The 21213-nt window shown below is 44.8% G+C and overlaps 1 protein-coding gene and 1 long non-coding RNA gene across 4 annotated transcripts in view; one reads left to right on the top strand and one right to left on the bottom strand.

The window, feature by feature from the left end:
* Positions 1-21213, bottom strand: part of Gnal (G protein subunit alpha L) — a 140254-nt gene that overhangs the window by 74090 nt on the left and 44951 nt on the right. The window contains exons 2-4 of the mRNA NM_001191836.2: positions 20762-20834; positions 19687-19741; positions 19368-19487 (exon numbers count right to left, since the gene is read on the bottom strand). Coding sequence (NP_001178765.1) covers positions 19368-19487; positions 19687-19741; positions 20762-20834 — 248 coding nt within the window. The remainder of the gene's footprint in view (positions 1-19367; positions 19488-19686; positions 19742-20761; positions 20835-21213) is intronic.
* Positions 1-21213, top strand: part of LOC120098241 (uncharacterized) — a 54720-nt gene that overhangs the window by 4209 nt on the left and 29298 nt on the right. For 2 of the 3 annotated variants that reach the window (XR_005496369.2, XR_010059724.1), the window contains exon 2: positions 9035-9108. This is a non-coding gene — a long non-coding RNA (uncharacterized LOC120098241). Of the gene's footprint in view, positions 1-9034; positions 9109-11558; positions 12151-21213 lie in introns of those variants that run through there. The other variant, XR_361450.5, reaches the window with a different exon arrangement.

The following is a 21213-nucleotide window of genomic DNA, read 5'->3' as shown; positions in this document are numbered from 1 at the left end:
GCAGATGTTTCTCTATATCCGAATGAGGACCTAGGGATGCTCAGTCTGAACTCTCTCAGTCTGAACTCGACATAATTATTGAGAAAATGACTAAAGGCTGGGCACATAAATGGCATGGACAGGCTTGTGAGGAATTATATCGACAGACATGACTAGGTCACAGTTCAGATGACTGAGAAAACTGAACTTCCCTTTGACGTTGGACTATGGTTCTCTGCATCAAAGGTGAACACCATTAGGGGTCAAGCAGAGATCTTTTCAACTCTTAAGGTTAGAAACCAGAAAGCAACCACTTCAGGCACAGTTCACTGTACATATGAGGGAGAAATATGGGGGCTCCTTAGCCAGATAACACTGGCTTGCAGGACATAAAGTAGCTTCAGGAAGACAGCTAGCCCAGGTATGGGACTTTTGGCACTAGACTGGCTGGTAGAAAGGTGCGGATTCTGCTCCCAGATGAGGCCCAGTGAGAGGACACACACCTCAGAACTAGACTCTGGGGTTCTCAGTCTGGCGAGCTAGTGACTTTCACCTCCACACTCAAGTTCCCATCCCCCTACAAAGGTCACATGAGCTCATAGTTGTTGGTGCCCCATGCCCGCACTGACAAATGGAGGTCCCACCGAGATTTGAACTTTGAATCCAGTGATCCGAGATCGGGAAAGACAAGGTCCCCTGACTGGACGTCCCGGGAAGCCGGTGTAGAAGCAGGGACGTACTGGGGTAAGATGGGCTAGAAAAGGCCTTGATGATTTGGGTTAGCGTGAGTAAAACTTGTAATAAGAAAGGGACAAGGTAATGGTAAAGTGGTTTTGCGTATGTGTTCTTTTAGAGTTATGTTTTAGTCTTTGGACCCTGACTAGAGATAGTTTACGCTCTAGATATGAGAGAGAATGAATGGGTTTAAGAGAAACAGTCCTCCTGGACTCTCCGCAGATGCTTTGGAACTTTTTCAGAGCTCTCCTACGAACAGAAGAAAGGCAGGAGACGTCCTGCCTCTCTGCTAGCTCCTATTGGAGAAATGCTTATTTCTGGTTCTGGGTTCCATAGGTAGGATATGTGGGTCCCTTCAGTGGGACACCATCTAGTTTTCTCCCTCTCTTCCTCTTCTGGCTTGACACGAATAACCTGTGTGTGTGTGTTTCTTTAATCCTGCAGGCTTTCGTCTGATTCTCGGTACCGTGTCGGTGTGGGCATGGGGCACCGACACATAGTCAAAGCCTGTGGCAAGCGCTGAGTGTTATGCACCGGTCTGTCCTTCAGAGTATACTCTATAGCCTTCAAATACACATACGGACCATGTGCGGGGTATAGTCACAAGAAGGGCATGAGAACTGGTATTAAGGAAGACATATCCTGGGGAACGAGGGTCTTGCTACATGGCTCAGGCTAGTCTCACATTTTGGGCTCCAAACTCATGATTTTCTGCCTCTGCCCCCTGTGTAGCTTGGAGTGCAGGTGTCTGCCTTGTATTCTTTTTAAATTCTAAATTCACAGGACAGTGGTCACTTCTCGTTATACACACCAGTGCTGTCCTCTGCGAAGTTTAAACCTTCCTTTCATTAATATGCTTTTACAGAAAACTTGTCTTACAAATTTAATTTTTTTGAATTATATGGAGACTCTGTCTCCAGATGCAGCCCAGTGAGAGGGGAAGAATACCCAGGAATGGAAACCGTTGATGTTCAGGTATCTGGGAGATGACACTGAGCGTAGACAATGAATGAACAGATTATAAGTGACCTCTCTCTAGGAACTGTCATCACCAGATCAGCAGGCATCTCAGAGGAGGGGTCACCAAGCTAACCAACATACCACAGAGATTTCTACACAATTATTTACTTAGCTGTGGTACCAATATCTCTCCTGTCAGGCCTTGAGTGCCCATATTCCTGGGCTGTTTTATACATCTTTAACTTCTTAAAAATTACTGAATGTCAGGAGAGAACATTTAGCGATTGATAACACTCTTGAAGAGGACCCAGATTTGCTTCCCAGAACCCGCATGGTGGCCCACAACACCCACAACTCCATTTCTAGGGGATCCAGTGCTTGCTTCTGACTTCCAGGAGATGTGCCTTCAAGCTGAATGCTTTCAAGGATATTTTTGTCTTGAGTCCTTGATGTACATTTATTATTTATGGAAAGTCATGTGCAACACAAGAGAAACTGAGTGAACAGCTGCCAGGTATATGATGATGGCCCCCCTAAGACTACAATGGAGGGTTGGTGGTGTAGTCCAGTGGGCAGAGCTGTACCTAGCATGAGCAAAGCTCTGGGTCTGATCCTTAGCCAAAAATGAACTGGGTGGGCTAGCACACAACTGTAATCCTAGCACTCCGGAGGTAGAGGCAGGATGACCAAAAGTTGAAGGTCATCTTTGGCTGCATAGTGAGTTTGAGGTCTCCTTGGGCTATATGAGACCCTAGCTCAAAAAGAAACAAACATGTACATGGTTACAATGTAACTAAATAGTTGTCTGGCAGCAGGAAGGCCCCTTAACACTGTAGCACAATGTACTGCTATAGACAAGCGGCTGTGGGACAGTCATTGGTGATACTACTCGTTCCTTTTTTCCTATGGAGTTTACCTTGGAGGCTGGCCCACTGCATGTCAACTTTGGTAAGCGCACTCTGTGATGTTGGCACACCCAGCAGTGCATGTCTCTGAGTGATATCTGTCCTTAACTGATGTATAGCTATGTGTTTCTTCGCTGTTCTTCATTTCTAATGTGTCACAGGGTTAGAATCTGGCTGGAGCCTTTGACCTACCTATCATAGCTGAGAGGTAGGCTTTAGTGCCAGCTCCACTGTGATATCTGTGTTATCATCAATGGTGTGATAAGAGGGCAGGCAGTTCACCTGGCCTTTCTCATCTATTTTATGGGGACTGTCACAGGCTGCTTCACAGGGGTATGTTATGTGCACATACACATGTGATAATAGGTAACTCTGGTAAGGCTTCTGAGTAGTAAGTACTGTACAGCTAAGTACTATCGTCAAAATGGTTGTCTAAAAATATTCTCATAAGTGAAAGTTTGTATGTGCACAGACTTGGAGCCCAACTTGCTGGGCCAGCCCTCTCCTTCTCCTCTCCCTCCGTCCTGCAAACTGAATTTCTCCTGGGGGGGTTATCAGTGCTCAGAATAAAGGATTCTAATCAGGTCCCCCTGGAGCTGCTGATTAGAGGTTTGGAAACGCAACACAGTGATTCTTTCAACGTTTGCCTTGTCTGAGTCAAAAGCCACACACAGAGTTGGTCAAGGAGAAGTTCACTGAGGCATAGCCATTTGGCCCGTCAGCTTCAGGGACTCTGTATTCCAGAAGAGGCAGATGTGACACAGGTGGAGGCGAGCCCCGCCCATGCTCACTTCCATTGCTCATGAGGTGAGATGAAGGACCACACTCATAGACTAGGAGAAATTCCCACTAACCTGAACTCTGAAAATAAAATCAAAATGAAGGACAGTGAGGTGAACTGGACAAGTTGCCAATTGACTGGGGTGCCACATGGACCCAGGAAGGCCTCATGGCAGTGCCCAAGAAGGACAAGCTCTGAGGTCAGACTGCCTAGGCTCAAATTTTGGAATATTCCCCATATTACCTGTGTTGATCTGAGGTAGCCCACACCCTCCTGGATTTTGTTTTCTCATATGTAGACTCAGGGCTCTGGATACAGGGCTATGTGAACATCGTATATTGCTAACCTCAGGCCACTTTACCAACATCAAAAACTCACCCTAAATCAGAGGACTCGATTGTGCTTTTCTTTACACTCCTATTGGAACTATCTAATTTATTTCAGACTGACCTGTTTTCTGTCAAGTAGAGCATTTTGGCTATTTTTATGTTACACCGAACTGTGAAAGGCACAGAAGGTGGAGATTCCCTGAAAACATCACAGACTGACAGTGTATTCAGGAGAAACCTTATTCTTGGGTGGTACCAAGAAGTATGCATCACTCTGGGTGCCTGTGTGTGGCCTCCAGCCACCTGTTGGTGAAGGCATTAGATACAGGAGTTACAGGCTGCTGTCCAGTCTTCATGGCAGCCATAATTCTGGCTTTGGGGAATCTAGTGGGGATGCAAAAATGAGAGAGGACCCACATGCCTCCAGGATTGAGCTGGGCTCTTTGCATTCTCCTGGTAGAAGGCATTTGATAGCAAAGCTCCCAAATGGGGTGTGCAAAGCAACGTCTTGAAAGGCAAACTTCGCACATCAGCAAGATTGTACTAAATGCTGAGGAAAAGGAACAGGGCAGACACTCATTGTCTACAATGCGCCAGGCACAGTCAAGTACTTCAGACCTAGGTACTGTATTTGATCCCCCAAAAGCTTAACAAGAGAGGCATTATGCTTAGCATTTCCATTTCACAGATGAAAATATTGAGTCAAGAGATGCCAGGGACCAGGTGTACAGATATGGCATGAAGTAGAGATGAGAGGAACTATGAAGCCTGTACCCCTGACTGGTGTTGGCATTCTCCGATTCTAGCTACCAAAATCACTCAGGCACAATTTTAACAGAACTACATGTACAACTAGTTTTAGGGATATGATCTATCTATCTATCTATCTATCTATCTATCTATCTATCTATCTATCTATCTATCTAGTAAAAGAAGCTCAAGAAGCAAGAACAAGGTGATTATGGGAATAATTTCAGAGTCTGGTTGCCCAGGATGCCATCTTATCTATTGGCAACTTAAGCACACACTGTAGAGCTGTCAGGGTGATTTTACAGAAGGTCCTTTAGACAGACCGTAAAATTCTAATTGCTACAATTGTTGATAAGCAACCATGGACTTAGTCACCAAATGGTATCTAGGAGGTGGGGAGTGGAGATGTGGCGTGCAGGACCTGGTAAGGGGATACCTCGACTGGGTAGGCAATATAACTTTTGGCAGATTTTCCCATGTCACAGGTAGAATATAGCTCCAGCTGGGACAAGCTTGGAAATGAGGATGAGGGAGAGTGACGGACTGAATGCACTGAACAGAAAGGTAGGCAGGGATGAGGCACAGGAAGGGAAGGCACTACTCATGGCAGCGAGGCTGTCAATGGTCCCTTCACCAGTCACTGGCAAGGTTACTTTCCAGAATCAGGGGACAAAAAGGACCATGTCAAAAGACTGATTAGTGAAACTCATGCAGCCTATAATGTCAAACCGTGCAAAACTGTCACAAAGTAGCTAAAATAGTTAAATAGTTACAATTTTTATGGTCTTATTTAATAGATTTAAACCAAATCTAAAACACACAGGAAGGATGGTAACAGCAAGAGACCTCCAAGGTAGACCAGATGACTCTTCAGCCAAGACTACACAATGGGTGGTCCCATCCAGGCTACACACAGCCTTGCTCTCACTCCTTGCTCATCTGAATTGTGGGTTCACAATCCACACAGCACATATTCCATTGTTGTCCCGAGAAACAGAGCTGAATGACTACTTAGAAAACACCGTTAGTGTTCAATGAAGGATATTAGTCTCCACTCACAGGAATCCAAATATGACATGATGTGGCTCTCATTACTTTATTTCTTTTCTGTGCACACTCCTTATACTCTAGGCAAGTGCTCTGCCATACAGTTTACCCCAGCAAGTATAAGGCTCATCTCGAGAAATAAGAAACAATGATGATGGATTTTACTGGCTTGGCTCTCTCAGGCACTTACCAATGCCCGAAGTGCCATTTTCGTTGGTTTTTAATTACACAGTTTAAGAAGAAATAATAAAAGGGGTTGGAGAGTTAGCTCAGTGGTAGAGCGCTTGCCTAGCAAGTGCAAGGCCCTGGGTTTGGTCCCCAGCTCCGGAAAAAAGAAAAAAAAAAGAAGAATAATAAAGAAGTAAATATAAATATAAATAAATATAAACTAAACTAAACCATTTAGGAGCATTTTTTTAAAATATAAAAAGTTCTTAAAAATAAGTATCTTGGGGTTGGGGCGTAGCCCACTGGTAGAGAGCTCTCTAAATGTGCTCAGGGCCCTGGTTTCATCCCCAGCACTGTGTGTAAAGCAACAGGACATTCAGATAACGTTTAGGAGCTCAGGTAAGGAGCATAGTCTTATGGAAGAGAGTTAAGAAGCCTTGAGCATGTTCTCAAGTCAAATGACTTATTCTAGTCCCATAAGAGGTACTTTGTAGGTTGGTGACACATGATAAAAACCAAAAACTCATAATAATTGTCACTTTTGGACAAATATGTTAGCCAAAATTTTCTCACTTGGTTGACATTGATGGCTGGTTCTACAGTCAAAACATGGTTGCTAGAACTCATGTTCCTCCAGGGTGGTGGCGAGAGGGAAGTGAATCGAAAATGTGACTCCCCGTTTTAGAGACGATGCTGAACACTCTGTAGTGAACACCGCCTTTGTTTCTTTTAGATGCTTTTTGAAGAACAGTCGTGGAACTAAGTGAGGCATCTTGAGAATATCTTTTAAAACAATGCTTGTGTTTTCAGTAACATTTCTGTGATTGAGCCTCTGTGCGTGCATATTTATACACACACACGTGTTATAGATACCCACGTGGATGAGGAGGTAAAGTCATGAGTGGAGAAGACTGTGGTGAAGTTTACTCTAAAAACTCCAATTTGGGATGAAAAAGTTTAAGTGGAGATAAGGAAACCAATATTCACTTATGCCTCTTTTCCTCGATGAACGTGCTCTGTAATATAAAGCAGATCTAACACAATGTGCCTGCGTGTATTTTCACTAATAACAGTTCTGTCTTCCTTCCTTCCTTCCTTCCTTCCTTCCTTCCTTCCTTCCTTCCTTCCTTCCTTCCTTCCTTCCTTCCCTCCTCCTTTCTCTCCTTCCTTCCATCTGTCCTCTCTTCCTTTCTTTCCTCCTCCTCCTCCTCCTCCTCCTCCTCCTCCTCCCCCTCCTCCTTCTCCTCCTCCTCCTCCTCCTCCTCCTCCTCCTCCTCCTCCTTAGAGACAGAGTCTCTATGTATTTCTGGCTGTCCTGAAATTTTCTGTGTTGAACAGGCTGGCCTTGAACTCACAGAGATTCTCCTGTTTCTGCCTCCTGAGTGCTGGGATTAAAGGGGCCACCGCACCTGGCCTTATTAACATTTCTTTAAACACTGAGTCACCATGTGGTGTGTACCGCACTGACAGTCACCTACTGTGGAAGAAGTGTGCGGACTCAGGCTCAGCCTGAGTTCTTATCAAAGCTCATCACACCCCTAGAGCAGAGGGGTGAAACTGCTGTGCTAGGCACACTCTTAACTTCTGATGGGGAATGGAGTCCTGGACTGGTGGATCAAGGACTCTACAGGTTTCCTTCTCAAAAGATTTTGCCTTTTTGTCCCAAGTGATCACATCTTGAACCTATGGCATTCTCATAGTACTTAAAAAAAATGTCTATGAGTGTTCTACCTGCATGGATGTCTGCATGCCAGGAGAGGGCATCAGATCCCAGTCCAGCTGGCTGTGAGCTACCATGTGATGGCAGGGAAGTGAACTCAGGACCTCCGGAAGAGCAGACAGTGCTCTTAACCCCTGAGCCATCTCTCCAGCCCCAACACATGTCGCTTCTCAACTCGAAAATTTCAGGTGGAACTGGCAGTTTACATCCCATCTCTCTGGGTCTCAATTTTGTTTTTTATAACCCACTTCCCCTCTTAGTGGAAGTGGATTCTTTCCGTCATGGCCAAGACCTCTTCATGGCTCTGCTGGTGAAATTTTCTCAGCTAGGAAACTCTTTCCACCGGGTGCTGTCTGTCATGACGCTTTGCTCTGAGTTCATGGACCATTAATAGTCACTGGATGACTATGGAGGTCAAGTCCCCAGTAAGGAAGTTGCTATGGAATCACACTATTCTTATTGGCCACTATTTTATCTTATGCATTTATGTTTCTAACAACCTGCTTCTTCACTGAGCCAACATTTTTGGAGCTCAGGGCTTGGGCTTTCTTGTGTAGTTCTTGGCCCCAAGCACAATAAAGAGCAGAGCCTAAGCTACACACTGGTTTTAGCAGTTACTGATCGTAACAGTTGCCAAATGCCTCATCCCAAGCACAGACAGCTGCCTCACCCCCCAGTGTGGGCACAGTGGCGAACTCAACATGGTTAAGCTGACCTGCAGAGGGCTGGAGAGATGGCTCAGTGGTTAAGAGCACTGGCTGCTCTTCCAGAGGCCCTGAGTTCAAATCCCAGCAACCACATGGTGGCTCACAACCATTTGTAGTGAGATCTGATACCCTCTTCTGGTGTGTCTGAAGACAGCTACAGTGTACATATATAAATATGATAAATAAATAAATAAATAAATCTTAAAAAAAGACTGACCTGTAGAAATTAAAGGGCAGTGTGCAAACAAAACACTTTGTATTATAGCAAATCAATCAATTTCCTAAGAAAGATGGCCCTCGCTGCTGGGAGGAGTCGGAAGTGGGGCAGACAACCTGCTTCCTTAGGGCTTTGATCATTTGGCATTAAGTGAGTACTTGTAAGTGGTCAAAGTCATTAAGACCGAAGTCTTAAATCAGAGAGTAAATAAGGGCACCTGGGCAACACGCAAAGGCAGTTGTGGAAGACATGGCTTTGTTTGTTTGTTTGTTTTGTTTTGTTTTCTTGTTGTTTTTTTTTCAGATGGACCAGACTTTGAGGAAGGGATAACACGACTGGTAGGAAGAGGGTCAAGTGTCAGGAGTAAGAGGAAAGCAGGGTGGTACTCAGGGGATGGTAGAGACTCATTCTTTGATGGAGATGTCAGACTAGGCTGAGAAACAGAAGCCAGCAGGCACGGGTTGAATGGGCCACTCCCGTGAGAGGGGTGGGTCTGAATGGACAATCAATGAGCCAAACTCGTCAAAGTGCTGTCCTCAATGGGCAGTCACCTGCCTGAAACCTCATGATCAAATGGCCTCCAAGTGTCCTGCCTGGAATTCTCTAATGCATGATTTCCCTCAGGATGATGAAGGCTGCGGCTGGTATATTTAACACAGCAACAGTGAATGTGTAGCTGAGAAAAAAATCATTGCCCTGTATTTTTATAACCAAATGCTCTGGCATTTTGTTTCAGCCCCCAAGATGGTTTCTACACAATTCACCTCAGGATCAAATTTTGTTGAAAAAGACACTCCCTTGCAAGTTCAGGTTAGTCAATTGTTATACTAAGAAGATTAATCACAGTTTGTGCCTACAGCTTATAACAATTTGTGCATACATTTCCACACACACTTAACAAGGAAGAAACTGGAAAGGGAGAATTTGGGAATGGATAAAGAAAAGACGAGGAAGGGTGAACGCAATGCAATTTATCTCAGTTAAGATGTATAAAAATAAAATTTAAATAAAAACACCACCAGATAAGTGGCCCAGTGGTAGAGCACATTTTTGTATGCTGTGCTCAAAGCTCTGATTTAGATCCAGCATGAGGGGGAAAAGCCTGCTATGAGACTTGCTACTCAGTTACTCAGAGTCATTGCTGCCCTGACCACTCTGGTGATTGACAGGTCACATGCTACATGTGGATGGGGATCCGGGAGAAGGTCCAATCTGTTTCCTACTCATATCTTTCAGATTTTTGCTTCATATACAAATATGTCCTAAACAAGAAAACAAAAATTAAAAAAACAATGAAACTGCTTTGTGTAGAGAGACTATCACACAGAGAGCTGTGTTAGTTCAATCCGAAGGCCATGGCATACATAATAAAAGTACACAATTATTTTAAGAGGTAAAGGAATAATCCCCGCACCTTCATGGATGATATCCCTGAGTGTGCTGGTTAAATAGTCATTTGGGAAAAGGAAACTCCAATTGAGGAATTGCCCCAATCACACTGATCTGTCAGACATTCTATTGGCTAATAATGATGAGAGAGGACTGAGCCCACTGTGGGTGGTGCTACCCCTACGAAGGCAGTCTTGGGTTCTACAAGAGCACAGGGTGAGCAAACCATGGGGACAAGATAGTAAGCAACATTCTTCCATGGGTTTTGTCTCCAGGCGCTTGCCTTGACCTCACTGGATGGTGAACTGTAACCTGTAAGTCAATTAAACCGCTTCATCCCCAAGTTGCTTTTGGTCACTGTTAAAGAGAAGTGGACTAGGACCAGGACACCATGCAAAACCAAAAAAAAAAAAAAAACAATTTAAAAAGTCACAAATGCTTGAAGAATCCTTTTAGGAACACCCCCACTCTCCTGCCTCATCAAATCTTGGTGTGCGTTTCTCAGAAGCCACAAGTGTTGACTCACTTAAGGCTTAATTTGCCATAAGAATAGCCTACTTACTGTTCCTTCTGCCATTCCCCAAAGAGATGGCTGAAAAGTTCAAAATATTTCCTCTCAGTTACATAAAGCTAGCGATGACAAGGACTAAGAAGGGTGCCAAGGCGCTCCCTCCCTGGGCTTTGTTTCTTTCTGATAAGCCGAGAAGCTAGCTTCGAGGAAAAAGTAACCAGAGGCGAACTTCATGTCAGAAGTCTTTTTTTGTTCAAGTCTTTGCATAGAACTTGAGATTTCAATGACATCCTTCCTATCCAAGGAATTTTTTAAAAGTTGCCTTGCTTTATTTATTTTCCCTAAGAACAAACTCTTTACATAAGAGTCACGTGGCTCAAACTCCTAGTGTTTTTGGTACATGTTATGTAGGAAAGGTAGACAGGAGTCTGCTGTCAAAAACGTTCTTCATTCCTTTAGTAATGGGTAAGTTAAGTCTTGGATGCTACTGGATAAATCTCCCTCCTCATTCCCAATTTTGAGACAAGGTCTTACCATATAGCATTGGCTGGTCTGAAAATGTAGACTTCTATGTAGATCAGGCTAGCCGCCAACTCACAGAGGTATGCTTGGCTCTGCTTTCTGAGTGCTGGGATTAGAGTTGGGCACCATCACACCCAGCTACCTTGTTCTTACACAAATATTTCCATGATAGTTTCAGGACACAGGTCCATCTAAGTCACAGTAGTTTTTACTGGGAGGCACATACAACAACATGCCTTGTCATGTGTAAAGCACAGTGGTCTCCGTTCTGCCCTGTTTCCTCTAGAGTACTTTATCTACAGTGTTGGGGTCAAACCCAAGGCCTTACTCATGCTCAACAAAGGTTTTACAGCTGGGCTCTATGTTCCCAGCTCATTGTAGGGTTTATAAGTCTGAAGATTCTAGCAACAATTTTCCTCTTACTTACTGTGGTTCAAACATGTGCTAAATAAAACTAGCCAGTGAACATTTTGCTAAGAACACACACACACACACACACACACACACACACACACACACACACACACACACACACACACACACCAGTCTTAGGAGACATCTCTAAACCTTACTTATGAATTACCAAGGGATGGTTCATCCTTCCTTAGGATTCGACATAAGTCCTGTGAGGCCCAGGTGAAATTTTCTGGTAGAAGAAATACCATTTTCCCCATGCCAACCCCTCAGAACATCATTCCACCGAAGACCTAAGAGTTGAATTCCAGAGTTATTTTTCCAAAAGGAACCTACACTTCCCTTCTGGTGAGAACCACTGTGAAGCCTGAGCAGTGACATTCCTGTAGTTGGCACAAATGACCTGTCCTTGCCCTCTTCCCAGGTGTGGTTAATGCCCTCAGCCTCTGTCACAAGGAGCCACTCTCTGCCTCTGCTCTGTCCACATCGATGCAGAGATTCCAGCTGGGAGGGATTTCTCTTCACCTCAGGAAGGAAGGCATCCTTCACGTACTCCTAATACCTGTGAACCTCAAATGCCAACATGTGAGACTGAGCAAAGTGCGGCCCCTGTTCACCTCTGCACCTCCAGACACTTCCTGTCTCTACTGAAAAGCCAGCGAAGAAGCAAGCTCAGCTCATATGACCTTTCTTCTGTCTTGCTACCCACTGTCTAGGGTAGAGCCATTGGACTAATGCTATCTTCACTTGCTGGCCAAACAGACTTCTTCCATGTTGGCCAAGGGCCACATGCTCCCCGGATGGCTAGAAACACTAAACTCACATGCCAGGGACTTCGCTTCTTCAGTTGGAGCTGTCAAATGTTTCCAGCTCTCAGCACGCACCAGTGTTTTCATTCCAAGTATGATTTCTGTTATGCTCTGTGGAACCAATATGGCTGTCCTGGTTCTAAGAATCTTTGCCACTGCCATCAAACACTAGAAATAAATTAAATAAAAAAACCAAACCAAACCAAACCAACAACCCAGAGGTGCAAATTTAGAGGAAGCTCTTTCATTTATTATTTTATTATTATTGTTTTGTTGAGGTAGTGTCTAGATTGGCCTCAAACTCAAGAGCCCTTTGCCTCAGCCCCCAAAGTCTTGCTCCATTTCAGAAGGAACGTTTTCTAGAACTTTTTAAAAGACCAGAGTGTACACCCCGGGACACTAAAAATATCTTATTACAAAAATTTTGAATGCTGACACCTTGACTAACAAAGATCCTGTCACTCAGAATGTGAAGCACTCGGGGTTATCTCCCTGCCTCAGGCCGAGGTTCAGGAGAGCCCCCGCCTTTCACTGGATACAGGAGGACTACTAGGGTCAGTCAGGACTATTGCAATTTTGGGTAAAAACATGGATAGACATTTTTACCTGACGGAACATCATTTTAATTAGAATATTTAATAAGATTAAATAACAACCCCCATCCCAACCCAGCAAGGCCTGGTTAGTTCCAGGCAGCTTCGGAAACCACAGGGTCAGACAGCAGGATGGAGGTGGGCGGAAATCAGTAAGAGGGACTGACTGCGGTGGTTTGTGAGAACCCAAGTGAAGGGTCTTTTTCAGAGCTCAGTTGGTAGCGTGCTTGTTTAGCGTTCATGAGGGTTCTGGGCACAAACCCTAGCATCCCATGAACAGCATAACAGCACCACCCTTAATCGCCACACTTGGAAGGTGGAGGTTGGAAATCAGAAGATCAAGGTCATCTTTTGCCACATACTGAATTTGAGGCCAGCCTGGGCTACATGAGACCGTATCTCAAACAAAAAACCGGCAAAGCAAAACAAAACAAAACAAATCATTTCCCCCAAACATGGAAATTAAGAAAAAGGAAAATTAAAAACGTTAAAATACTGTACAGGGTGGGACACGAGGTAGCTGGCGACAGAGACAGAGATGGAGTCAATCAGCCATGGTACTTGGAACACTCATGAAATCTGTCTTCTGAGATGACCAGAGGTTAGAGGTCAGAGGTCAGAGTTCTTTTGCTTGTCTCCATTGTGATACTTAGGAGTGAGGTTCCTTAGGAATGTTATGAGGTTTAGGGGACACTGGCTCTTGGCTTGGGACAAAAGAGACTGCTTGTGAATGATGCCCATGGCAGGGTGGGGCAGCTCTGGGGTCTGTTAGCTCCCTACGGATTGAAGGAAGAGCTGGCTGTGAATTGGTATCTCCTTAGACCACCGGGACCTCCGGGATGGCTGGCATGGGGAGAGGATGAGGGCCGTAGCCTGAGGTGGAGTCAGAAGACACCATATACCGGACTCTCCCTGATCTCTCTCACACAGAGCAAGAACGCTCACAGTAAAGGTGTACCTCTCCCGAGCTGGCTGCCTCCTGGGTGTCACTATATTTAACCCTGTCACAGCCACATGAAGTAGCACAATCCCCTCTGCTGCACTGTTGAGACATTATAGGAGAAGAATGGTCTTGGAGTCACAGGGCAAGCACTTGGTCTGCCTGGGGTCTGAGCACAGTGGTCCTGTGTGATGCCCCTTAGACAGATGGCTCCCTCTCCTCCTTCCTTCCTCGGTGAGAATGCTGGGATGTGACCGAGCTTCAATCTCCTTGATAGCGCTGAAGCAGCCCAGGCCCATAGTCCTTCATTGTTGTGGGTCCTGCAAGGCAGCCATTCTCTCCCACCCAGCACGGGAACAGCCAGTCCCTAAGAGTACCCCATAGAGTGTTTTCTGTTTATCCCTCAACCCTGGCCATAGCTGAGACAAGAGCATCTCAGTTCCCTAAGGGAAGTGATAGTTTTCACCTTCTACTGCACCAGTCCTGAGGTTTTGACATGCAGTCCTTGCACATGCTAGGCAAGTGCTTTGCCTCCAGCCTCTCTTCGGTTTCTTTTAAAACAGGCGCATGGCTTCATCAATTCAAAGAGGATGGGATAGCTGCTTGGGAAAATGATTCCCAGTGCTTTGAATTAAAGGGTGGCTAGCATTTAGCTGTACGCACTAGAATGTTTCCTTAATAGCCCGATATCTCATCAACCCGTCTGCCGGCATCTCACGCTCACTGTCCTGGATGACCCTGATACAAAATGATCTGTCACACCGTGGATTAACAGGTTTTCTGTGTGAATTCTGCTGTGAGCTGTGGGGAGGAGCACAGCAGGAGATTGGCTACCTCCTCAGCTGTGTTTCAAGGAGCACCAGCAGCCATGGTGATGGAGGTTGGGAGACCTGAGGCTGTGATACTGAGGCTGGAGAATCCTAGTATAACCATAGCTCGGGCTTGGTGGAACAGCTCACTGCCCCTGGCTTACACAGCAGGCTTCAGACTAATTAATCACAAACTCACTACCCCCTGACGCTCCCTTCCCCCACCACACACACAAATTACAGTGGTGCAGTGCTTAAGTGTCAAGCTAGCATTTGTGAGGTCCTGGGTTGGGTCCCTAGTACCTCTTTTTCAAAAAGTATAGCTTACGCCTGACGTAATGCCCAGGCCTGAAATCTCTGTACAGGGGAGGAGAAAGAAGAAGGATCCTGTGTTCGAGGCTAGCCGGGACTACATAGATTTGAGGCTAGCCGGAACTACACAGACTTGCTATCGCAAAAGCAGAAGAGAAATTACACAGGTAGCTAAGACTCAAGATGTTGTTTGGGACCTCAGATCTGCTCCAGCTTTGATCTGGACGCACTCAGGCAGTTGTGGAGGCCCCAGTGTGGAGACTGCACTAGTCAAAGACACTTGGTGAAGGCAACGTTTAAACAGCGTGCAAAGTCTAGATGCTGACTAAGTTCACGATAGCTGTGGAGGCCTCACTGACTCACCCTCATGGAGGGAGGGGAAACCGAAACGCCTGCTCCCTGGATTTATGTTGGTAATGGACTTGTGATGGACTTGACATCTTAGGGTGGTCAGGTGGTGACTATGACAAAGGGTTGACAGACTGCCTTCCTTCTCTGTTCCTTTTATTCCCTTTTCCTGTTTTGAGCCAGAATCTTGACCACTCTGGAACTTGCTATGCAGGCCAGGCTGCCCTTGGGCTTGCGATCTTCCTGCCTCAGCCTCCTGAATGGCAGGATGACAGCTATACCAGCTACCAACCCCACACCAGCTCTGCTTTTGCATTCTCCATAAGACCTTCTTTGTCTTGAAAGTGTCTTAACAAAGCACATTTTAGAAAGAGCTAATATGCCACACATGTTTGAGAAAATGACTCAAGTGGAGAAGTCACCTCACCCTTGGCTTTGTCTGGTGCTAGGTTTGGGGGGGCAAGAGGCAACCACAACATTCTCCTAGTTAGTGATCAACCAATCTGTTCACATTGTCTTGCTTAACTTCTTTGTCCAGTCTGTTTCCCATCTCTTCCTTTGCAGATGTGCAGGTTGCTATACAAAATCTGATTGCAGGTACATGGTACCCACTAATGAAATGATTCTTGTGTAGACCGATTCTCAAACCAAGATGACATAAGGTCTAGATATATCCATGAAAAACAAAAACCTTTAACTATGCAACTGTTTATTAATTATTTGTGCTTAAAGGACACACCTTTCCTGTCCAATATAATTTATATTTTTCAGAGGATATTTGCATTTGTTTAGTTGATGTTAAAATTTAGCATACTGTGCTTGCCTGTCTCCCCAAATTTCATGTTTTTGACAGCAGATAGCTTGTTAGGTAGCTAGAAGGACAATTGGAGTTTTTGCTTCTGACGTCTGGTATGAAATCTCCTTTTGCGCTTTCTGGTTTGTGAAAGGAATCATGGTATCACTTGGGCTCAAGGGCATAAACTTTATCCCCTCGTATGCATTGCTCATCATAACCATGAATAATACCACTAATATTCCCAAACCAGATAATCATTTTTAAGGACATTTGCCAATTTCCTTTAACAGTTGTTTTAAGAGGATTTTGTAAGCTAGCCTTCCTTCCCTTTCCTGTCCCATACCTACCGTCTTACCTAGGTCTCTGCCTGTCCTTGCCCTCCCTCGTACTCAAGAGCAGTATCTCAGAAGTCTGGCCTCTCATCTTCTTACTCTGTGAGATTCCAGGCTTGGCCCTTAATCTCAATCTCAATCTCTCTCTCTCTCTCTCTCTCTCTCTCTCTCTCTCTCTCTCTCTCTCTCTCTGTCCAGGCTTTGCCAATAGCCTCTTTCTGTCAATAGCTCCTTTCCTTTGCACTGCCATTTTTTTCCCCTCTCTTTGCTAAAGAACACATGTCACTCTGGAAACCGACTCTGCACAGCTGGACCTTTTCCTGTGCACCACGATACGCGCATGCTCCCACATCTCTCTCTGTCTCCTATTCTCTCTTTCTCATCCACATGTAAATGAAACAAAGCTTTTCCTTTTCCTTTGTCTGTAACCCCTCTAAGCCTTTTCTGTCCCTTGGGTCCGTGCTTCCTGAATTTTCTTAGAGACCGAGTGCATGGCAAACCCGGATCTTTTTGTGCCTTTCATATCCTTCCTCGTCTCTGCTTCTTGGCTTTTCTTCACAGCAGAGCCTGTGGAAAGCCCAGGATACTCTTGCTGCTTCCAGTCAGCATCCTCTTCTCAGCAAACCAGCTGATCTTTGTCAGGTCACTCCTGACTTTCAGGCTACAAAAGCCACGCCCCCTGAATGCCTATTTAGATCTACTTTCCCCACACTTCCTGTGGTGGAGGTCTCTTTCAATTTTGAATGGCTCATCTTAGTGCCCCTCACCCCAGCTCTGATTGCTCTGGTTCATAGTGTCCTGCCATGGTATCCTAGACAGCTACTTGCAACCCAGCCATCTCCTCAGGGTTTCTCCAGAGTCTTCCCAATCGGCCTACCCTGCCTCACAATCTCTGTGCAGAGGACCCCCAGCTTTCACCCTCTGCACTCCAAACCCTCACATCAGGCTCTTCGTGCCCACACCTGGATGTCTTAATGGTGGTCTCCAGTTTCTCAGGAAAATAACACTTCTCATCTTCCCCCACTCCTTTCCCAACCTGTTTCTATTTTCTGTGCAGAAATCTAGGCTCAGAACCCACATACAAAGAATAGTTCAATCAATGGCTCCATCCCCAAAAATGTAACAAAACCCAGGAACTTTCCATTTGTCTCCAATGAAAGGCACCCCATACCACAACACCACGTCACCACACCATCTCATGTCGGTATAATTTCAGTCAGCTCCAAATCTACACTTGCCTTCTACTAGCCATTCTTCACATCTAGCCTGCATCCTGAATTCCACTCAGCATCCTCCAAATTCTATAAAATGCCATCTCAGAAGAATGAATGTATATCAAACAAGAGATAGCATTATCAGAATGTTTTCTATTACTATTAAGTTCTTATTTTTATAAGTCTAGATTTTTTTAAATAAACAAAACACTCCCCTATTATGTGAGCACAGATATGCAAAAACACAGAATGCTAGGACAGGAAAATTTGAAAACCCAACAGGACAGCCCCTACAAGAGTTTTCCTCCACACTGTATTTTAATTACATTGGTATGAGTTGATATCAAACCCTTTTTTACTTAATGGATAATTAAATATGGCTTATGATAACTTTATGAAAGCTTATATGTATGTAGAAAATGGTTCCTCAAGTTTTATGTTTTGATTAAAATATGTAAGACTTAACCCAAAAGGCACATTCACAGTTCACGAGGATGCCTGAGACAGCACAGGAGGATTTTAGAAAGAAAGAAATTAGCTATGGGTGTTGATAAGCAGGGAGAAAACAGCAGAATGGAGCAATCGGTCTTAACGTCTCATATGCTGAGAGTGACATTCTAAAGGCAAATGTTCTGGGGATATAAGAGATCTTTTATAATGACTCTGGGAAACCCTGACAGGACGGCCCACACCTGGGGCAGAATGAGAATGCCACGCTCGATTTCAGATTGGACGACTTCCTCAATGTACAAAATGCCACAGAGAACAGAGTAGAAGTCCCACAGCTCCAGCTGGATGTAGGAAGGCTTCTGGATGTGACAGAAGCACCTGCTACCTTTCATCCACCTTCCCATCTCCTTATTCTGCTCCCAGTTATCCATAAGTAAAGACACAGTTCAGAGCCAATGTGTCTTGTGCCAGACGCCAAACTTCTTTTACTCATGGAGTCACTTGCACCGGCTTTTCAGAGATTGTATAGCTAGTTCTGGCTATATTATGATGCTTATCAGAAGCAAACATATACTAAAGGATGAAAATATAATGGTTATTTATGGATACAGAAAAAGAAAAAAAAGTAATCCATACTAAAGGATGAAAATAATTTTAAAAGGACATTGTTAGCCAGATGTAGTGGTGTTTACTTTTAATTCCAGCCCTAGAGAGGCAGAGGCGGGCAGATCTCTATGAGTTCAAGGCCAGCCTGGTCTATATAATAAGTTCCAGGACAGTCAGGGCTATACAAAAAACACAACAAAACAAAACAAAAACCCTGTCTCAAAAACAAACAAAAACAAAAAGCAACAAGTTATCTGTTAACTGATACAGAGCCTACAGAATGGCACTTTATGGGAAGGGAAGGGGTGGGGGATGGGAGGGAGTAGCCTGGGTGTGTGTGTGTGTGTGTGTGTGTGTGTGTGTGTGTGTGTGGAGGGGTTGGGGGTGGGGGGCCCAGCAGCGGCAAAAATGTCTTTCTCAGAAACTTAGTATACAGTTTGATTCAAATCTGTTACATTGCAGTAGTAAACGATATTTTAAAGACATGCAAATCAAACAAGGAACAACTCCTACTGGCTGGTCTCCCTCTGGCACAAGCAATGCTGGCACAAGGATGACGGGTAGCAGCTGTCAGTGCGGCAGATGTGAACCTCACTGTAGCTTGCTTGATATAACACACAGAATGCTGGTTTGTGTTACTTACATCACGAAAGCTCTCATCTTGTAACCAGAAAAACTGTTTTTAAAAACATTTCCACAGAGGCAGTTATGCACCATAAGCTTTTCTCTCTGCTCGTGTAATTTATGTTTCTGTTGTGTGTGACAGTGCTTTAAAAACATACGAGGAAAAGCACCACCAGCATGTGTGAAAAACAAGCTGCCTCCCTGATGATCAGCCATCTAGATGTCCATAAGAGCATTTCTTACAAGACTATTACTATTGTTGTTGTTGTTGTTAATAATGATAATTATTATTTTACTATTTTTAACAAGCACAAGGGTTAGAGAATTCATGCTGCTCCTCAGTAGGCAACCTCACTAGAAGTGGATCCACCTTTTAATATTTCAGGAAAGGTTTTCTTACCTGGGAATATTCAAAGTCAGTGATAGGGGCTATGCTCTTGATGTAATCTGACCGAAACTGGTTCTCAGGGTTGGCCAGTGGAACTGGAGGTATTATGGTACTCATTGCTGAAACGATTGTCTAAAGTAGGAGGAAGGAGGAGAACAAAGCAGAGAGAGAGAGAGAGAGAGAGAGAGAGAGAGAGAGAGAGAGAGAGAGAGAGAGAACAGGTAAGGATCCCAGGAATGGTAATCAGAGATACATTCTTCCTGTTCACCCAGTCTGAGTCTAGCAAAACTTACAACACGTTAGGTGATCAGACATTAAGGGAAGTCCTTACCACAATAGCATCTTTGACATTTTTCCTGATGTCCAGAATTTTCTGCTTCTTTTCCCTGCGTTGAAAGAGAAGTCGTTACTAATTTCATTCACCCCCCCCCTCATTGATAGAAGCCAATTAAGATTTTAAATTTCCAGTGAGGGCAGCATCAGGTAGATCTGGGGTCACCAGAGGTCAGCACCAACCCCCAAGGCATCTGCCAAGTTTTTAACCCCAGAAATAAAAACTGCACCCCCTCTCCAATTTGTGCCCTAAACAAATTGAATGTTTCCTCTTAAAAACAAAACAAAACAAAAACAAAAAACCCCAAAAAGCAAAAACAACTACAGTTCGAACAAACGTCAGGGTCACAGAATCTCAATAATTACTACGGATGGTGCATACGAATATGACTCTACAGTTATATTCCAGTCTATCCCTTATATTGAGAGAAAATGAAGTAGATGTAAGTTGGTGTACTACAGAGAAAGGGTGTATTGCCATATAGTATAGTTAGTTTACTATAGGCAGGTCTACACTGGTGGATTCAACTAGTTCAAAAAAACGTTTGGCACAAAACCAACTAAACAAGAAACCCGTATCTGCACTGCATATGTGTGGATAGTTTTCCTTGTAACTGTTCCCTAAACGATCCAACGCGACAGTGGCAGCTTTTCTTAACACATCACAGTAGGTACTGTGAATCATGGGGAGGCCATTCGGAGTGAACTGAAGAATGCTCCTAGAGGTTTCCCAACTAAAACGCCACTTTAAGCAACAGATTCCAATATTCTTGGATTTCAAGGGCTCTCCTCTTCAGATACTAAGGGATCAAGGATCAATGTATTGGCTGAGGGGTCAGCGCCACACCAATATTAAAGACCAATTCCCCCAAGAATTCCTAACAAATAGTACTTTGGCAAGCACTTTACTTTTTAAGCTAGACATTGCCAAAGAAGGGTTTTGCCTAAATGGAGCAAATCCAATGCTAGATTTGTACCTCTCCACCACCTAGATCTATTACATTATGAACAGAACCGCGGAGAAAGTACTTCTGTGAAGTGACACAGTTGACAGAGAATTTGGGTATCCTTACTCGGGGTTGAAGCCATTGACGTGTAGGATCCTCATCTGTTTGACTATAGTGCTTTTCCCGGACTCACCAGCCCCTGTGAACAAACAGAAAGAAGGTGGTCATCCATGTCCTCCTAACGGGCCATCCTGTCGCTATCCAACGTCTCTTACGTAGGGGCTCTCGCAGTAGTTCGTTCGCCCTGGCCAGGCTCCGGCGCCCAGCGTTGCTCAGTGTGCCGGTGCCCGTGAGGCCAGGACTGTGCACTCTGGGACACCGAGAGCCGCTGGGATCGGAGCTACCACGCACCCCGGCCTTACCCAGAAGCAGCAGGCGGTGGGTCGCTTTGTAAGCCAGGCGCTCTTTCTGCAACTGCTTCTCGATCTTTTTGTTGGCCTCCCGGCGTTCCTTTTCATCCACGCCCTGATCTTCCGCGGTCTTGCTGCTGTTGCCCAAACACCCCATGCCTGCTGGCT

This window comes from Rattus norvegicus, chromosome 18, assembly GCF_036323735.1.
Source record: "Rattus norvegicus strain BN/NHsdMcwi chromosome 18, GRCr8, whole genome shotgun sequence".
In the NCBI taxonomy this organism is placed as follows: Eukaryota; Metazoa; Chordata; class Mammalia; order Rodentia; family Muridae; genus Rattus; species Rattus norvegicus.
Note: the sequence above shows the minus strand (reverse complement) of the source record. Positions and strands in the feature narration are given on the sequence as shown.